A 5219-nucleotide genomic window follows, 5' to 3' on the forward strand; every position below is an offset into this window, starting at 1 on the left:
CAGCAATCGGGGGGGGCTGGGGGGGTTCATGTGGGCCTTGCGGGGAGGGGTAGTCCCTGCAGGGGCCGTTTGGCCCCCTGTGGGGGTACCCATACCCCTTGTGGGGGGGCCATCGCAGCAAAATATGTATTTGTGAAACATATTTAGAGTTCACTTTATTATTATGATAAGAGATCTGCTTTAACACTGTAAGATATATCAATAAAACATTGTCCAACTGATCACTGTCTCTGTCTCTCTCTCTCTCTGTACAGTGGTCTTTTGTTTTACATGTGCAAGAACATGGATTTGGGGGTAGTTTACAGAGTGACTTTGGGATTTTATCAGGGATTTTTCAACTTTCCAATAGGGAACACCAGAATTCCTGCTAGAGAGGCCAGTGGCAGGACCCTACCTGCTCAGAGCTGGCACCTTGAACCCAGCTGGCCGTGGCTGACCTCCTGGCCATATGGGACCAGGAGGACATGCTTTGACAATTCAAAGCAGGCTATCACACCCGGACCATCTTCCAGGCGATAGCTGCCGAGATGGCCGGGTAGGGGGCTTGTGGCAGTAGTGCCGCACAGAAGCCACTGGCAGCTGGCCCAGAGGGGCAGATGCCTCTACTGGCTCTGCAGTCCCCATCCGGGTCTGGCAGGTGCGCAGCAGCTCACAGCCAGACAGCAATTCCCACTGCCAGACTGCTGGGTAGAGGGTGCAGGGAACTCTCAGGGCTGCTTCAGCAGTCCATCTGGCACAAGGGGTAGTGTCCCCAGGTACCAATTGGCTGGGCCTCAGAAGCTCCTGAGAGCTAAGTAGCCTTGACCTACTTGCCAGGGTGGCTTTTTATATTGCTGGGGCCAGGACAGGTGCTGGCCCTGGGCTCTAACTCTCTCTGGCTGCAGATCCGGGAGAAGCCAGGCAGGGTTATTTTGCCCCAAGTGGCACAATTTGCTCCACACCAAAGTGCGTGTCCGAGCACGTGCGCTGAAGCAAAAAGCCCCGGCTCAAATTTACACAGTTTCTGTTTGAGCTCCTGCAAGCGTACGTGCTTGCATATGTGGATGTGCCCTACAGGGAGCAGGTGGGAAAGAGAGAGAGAGAGATGCTGTTCTAACCCATGAGTAAAATGGAGTTGCTGTGATGCATTATATGGATATTTGGCAAGTGATCCTCACCCGCAACTAGAACTTAAATGTGCAAAGTATCCAGTCGCACAATTATATTCACCCATGTTACCACAGTGCTTGTACCCAGTTCCTGAAAACCAAATTTTGGTGCAGCTGAACTAGTTTCATGTATGCTGACTCCCTTTTGCTTTTTTAAACTGTTGAATTGCTTTAACATGGTTCAGGATAAACCAGTTCCTATCAGGTCAGGCAGGTCGATATGAAAAGAACTAAAACTTCAGAAAGCAGATTATAATTTCAAGGGTTACCCTATAATTAGGCTCGTCTTCAAGTGTTTCTTGAAAAGGCAGGAGTTTATAAATTACATCTGATATTTAGACTAGGAAAAAAGGTTTCTTCAAGATTTTGGAAAGGCTTTGGGGTTAAAAATAATGTTCCTAGTATTTCACATGCAGCATTTTTAAACAAGATTTTAAATCAAAGGAAAATATAAGATTCTTAACCCAGGCTCTAGACACCCTGAAACCATTGCTTTCCCTGGATCTGCTCTTATTACTTGTAAACATGGGGAGATGGGAACTCCTTTTCCTTAAATATGATTTAAAATAACAAAAGTGTATTTGCAAGGAGATACTAGAACCCCCAGTTTCTCTTTCCTGATTTTTGACAGTTGGTATAGTGCTAAAATTGTGGAGAACTACATTCTCAATGGTGTTGCTGTTTGGCTGGTGAAAACTTGCTACAAGAGCAGCCTATCCATTTAAGGGAGTTGCTTAGAATACTAGAAAAACAGAGCTGGAAGGAACCTTAGGAAGTTATATAGTCCAGCCTCCTGATCAAGGCAGGATCCATCCCTGTCTAAACTATCTTAGGCAAGAGTTTGTCTAACCTGCTCTTAGCTTACAGTGTTCGAAATTCACAGCCTATCTAGGTTTTCTGTTCCAATGCTTAACCACCCTCATAGTTCTTAATACCCAAACTAAATTTCGCTTCTTGCAGTGTAAGACCATTTACTACTTGTCCTATCCTTTGTGGTCCCAGAGAATAGTCTGTCCCCATCCTCTTTTATAACCACCCTTCAGGTATTTGAAGACGGTTACCAAATCTCTCTCCTTCCCCACCCTCCCATCTTCTCCTCAGACTAAATAATCCCAGTTCTTTCACCTTTTGTTGTAAGTCATGTTTTCTAGACCCAAATCTTTGTTGCTCTCCAAGTCCTTTTTAGTTGGTCAGTGTGTTACATCTGTGACGGTCCAGGAAATATCTGAGGGACAAAGATTTTTTTTTTTTTGTGGTATCTTTTTTTGGACCAACTATATAGTTGGGAGACATGTTGGACAAATTGTCAGGCATTGTGTCCTTCAGCTCTGAGAAAGAAACAGATGCAGTGTTGGGCCAATAAAATGCATCACAAATCCTTACCTCTACCTCTTTCCAGTATTCAAAACTGGACATAGTACTCCAGATGCTCCTTAAATACTGAAACAGTACTAATGACTAGTGACCTCTGCAGAAGGAATAGTAAATGAAGAAGTAATAGATTCTTTATAAATATGGAGCACAAAACATGTATAGCAACTTTATGAAAACACTCTTGAAATCCCAAGGTTCTTATATTGGAATTTTACAAAATGATAAACTGGTGCTTCAGGAAAGCAAGAATCCAGATCCTTTTATCTCCAAGTACACTGAAAAACAAACCAACAAATAATCTATAGTCAAAGATGCTACCCAAAATGTATTAATGCTAATCTTTTTTTAATTGATCTTTTTGGTTTACAAACCTCTATAACATTGTATTTGTTTATTTGTTACATTATAGAAACCCACAAAGTGCTAGTGGGTAATGTTCACATCTTGTTTTTGTTTTCAGTTGATTCAGTCTCCTGTGACCACTCCTCTTGGGCTGATCATGCTAAAGACTACATCAGAAGAGCTGGCCTGCCCACGGGAGGATCTCAGTGTGGCACGGAAAGAAGAGTTACGCAAATTGCTCCTGGATCAGGTGCAAACTGTGCTTGGGCTTCTCACAGGTGAATATAACTGCACTTGCAGGGCTGGAACAAATATCAGCCCGGCTTAAGCACCAGTGTTCCAGCATCTCGGATGCTAGTAGACTTGGACCTTTACTTTTTAAAAACAAGATACCCTTTAGGTATGAAGTACTACTTTCTGCTAACTAAGCTGTTAACCCTGCTGCCCAAATAGCTTATGGGATAACTTGTAAAACACTGACTGACACTAGATTGTGCAGTATAGCTGTGTTTTATAGACAACTTATACTCGAGGACTGGGATCAAGCAGATAAGCCTGCATACATGAGCATTTACTGTCATTCTTTTTAACCTCCAATAACGTTTTTAGCACTCTTCAACTTCAAAGTGCTGTACAAATTGTAATCCCCCAGCTTTTTTAAGTCATCTTTGTTGGTTTTATGCTGTCATTGCAATAAAAAATAGAATAAGGATCTGAGGTAAACATCTGAAAGTTTCTAGCCCAGATTTACTTAGATTTGTCAGATCAGTTTACTGTACCATGAGTTTGTTATTCTAAATTAGGATGGCATTTTTTAAGAACTCTTCTCTACGTGACTTGACCTAAGTCTTCCTCTTTCTTGTCAGGTATCTTAGAGAGTATCTGGGACAAACACAGTGTTACTGCTGCCACTCCACCACCGTCCCCAACTTCAGGAGAAAGTGGTATGGGTTCACTAGAATTCAGTTCTTGAATCTTTAACTATTTTATGCATCATACAGTTTCTAGATTGACAATCTAGGAACTAAGGCATTTGTAATACCTAGCATAAATTCCTTCCCATTTTATCTGATTTGCCATAATGTCCACTTACCAAATGGTAAGCCACAGTTAACCAAATTACAACCGGAAAGATGTCTTGTTGAATACTATAGTATTTTCCTTCTACTAGTGATTTCACTGGTCTCCCTAGCATGGTATTCTCTGCTGAAAACATGAATCCTCCAGTCAAGACTGCACATGTAGCATATTAACTGTAAATATCTTACCTCTTGAATTAATGCAGGCTCTCTAAAGTAGTTGGTTTAAAACAACAGGGTGTCAGTATTGACATTCATTGATGAATTGTAAACAGAAATGGGGGGGCAGCCAGGCTTTGGGAAGATTGTGGCATCTTTGGTAATAATATAAGTGTGGCTCCATTTCATATCCATAATATAACCAAAAGAAAAATTTGTTTTCTCTACCCATTTCTATTGGCCTCTTGCTTGGTTGTACATCTTATTGTCTCCTTCCAGTTTCAGGTAAGTGTTTTAGGAAGAAAAGAGAAAGAGAGAGGATCTATCACTAGAAAGGTTTAAAATTACGATAGTACTGAAGATATCAAAACTCATGGCAGAGGTGTGGTATTAGACCAACTAGGTATTTGCACAAAAAATTCTTGATTGCAGGCTTTCGGACACAGGCACCCTTCATCAGGCATAGGAGATTGCAAAGATTTTAAAAATTCTCCTAGGTAGAAATGAAAATTCATATTTCAAAGGAATTCTGAAGGTGTAGTAAAGTCTCCTGTTTGGAACACTTCAGTTCATTTTGTGAAGATTAGACTCCAAAGAAAAGATGGGAAAGTCTTTTTACCTCAAAGTTATCTGGTGGTAACCAGGATGTAAAATCATGTTTCCTTCTGGTTATGATGTTTCATAGTTCACTGAAGAGTGGAAAGATGGAATGCGTTTCTGGGCAAGAATCTCTTTTGTAGAGAGGTATCTCTGTGCTCTGTTACAATGCAAATTAGCTTGAGCAGAGTCTCAGGTTTCAGGTGGTAAATTTTGCTTTCTTCTTGTAAAATGATGAAGTTTTCATTTAAAAGAACAGCTAAAATTTGGTATCTTCTAGGCCCGTGTGAAAAAGTTAGTATTTGGTTCGGTTTCGGCCGATTTGGGGGACAATGATTAAATTCACGACAGTGATTTGAATCACCGAATCAATTCAGCCAAATCTGATTCAGAGATTCAGCCATTGCCAAGTCTCTGAATGAAACAGGCCCCATGTTCCACACACTCCCCCAGGCCCGTCAGTGACTGCCCTGCCTGGCCCCATCATCCACTTAAAAAAAAAAAAAAAAAAAAAAAAAAA

At 41.5% G+C, this 5219-nt stretch overlaps 1 protein-coding gene across 2 annotated transcripts in view; it reads left to right on the forward strand.

The window, feature by feature from the left end:
* Nucleotides 1-5219, forward strand: part of XPO6 (exportin 6) — a 105276-nt gene that overhangs the window by 46700 nt on the left and 53357 nt on the right. For both annotated transcript variants that reach the window (XM_019507584.1, XM_019507585.1), the window contains exons 5-6: nt 2983-3142; nt 3731-3808. In XM_019507584.1, the coding sequence (XP_019363129.1) occupies nt 2983-3142; nt 3731-3808 (238 nt within the window). The remainder of the gene's footprint in view (nt 1-2982; nt 3143-3730; nt 3809-5219) is intronic.

The sequence above is a fragment of the Gavialis gangeticus genome, unplaced genomic scaffold (assembly GCF_001723915.1).
Source record: "Gavialis gangeticus isolate Ggan-Ray unplaced genomic scaffold, GavGan_comp1, whole genome shotgun sequence".
In the NCBI taxonomy this organism is placed as follows: Eukaryota; Metazoa; Chordata; order Crocodylia; family Gavialidae; genus Gavialis; species Gavialis gangeticus.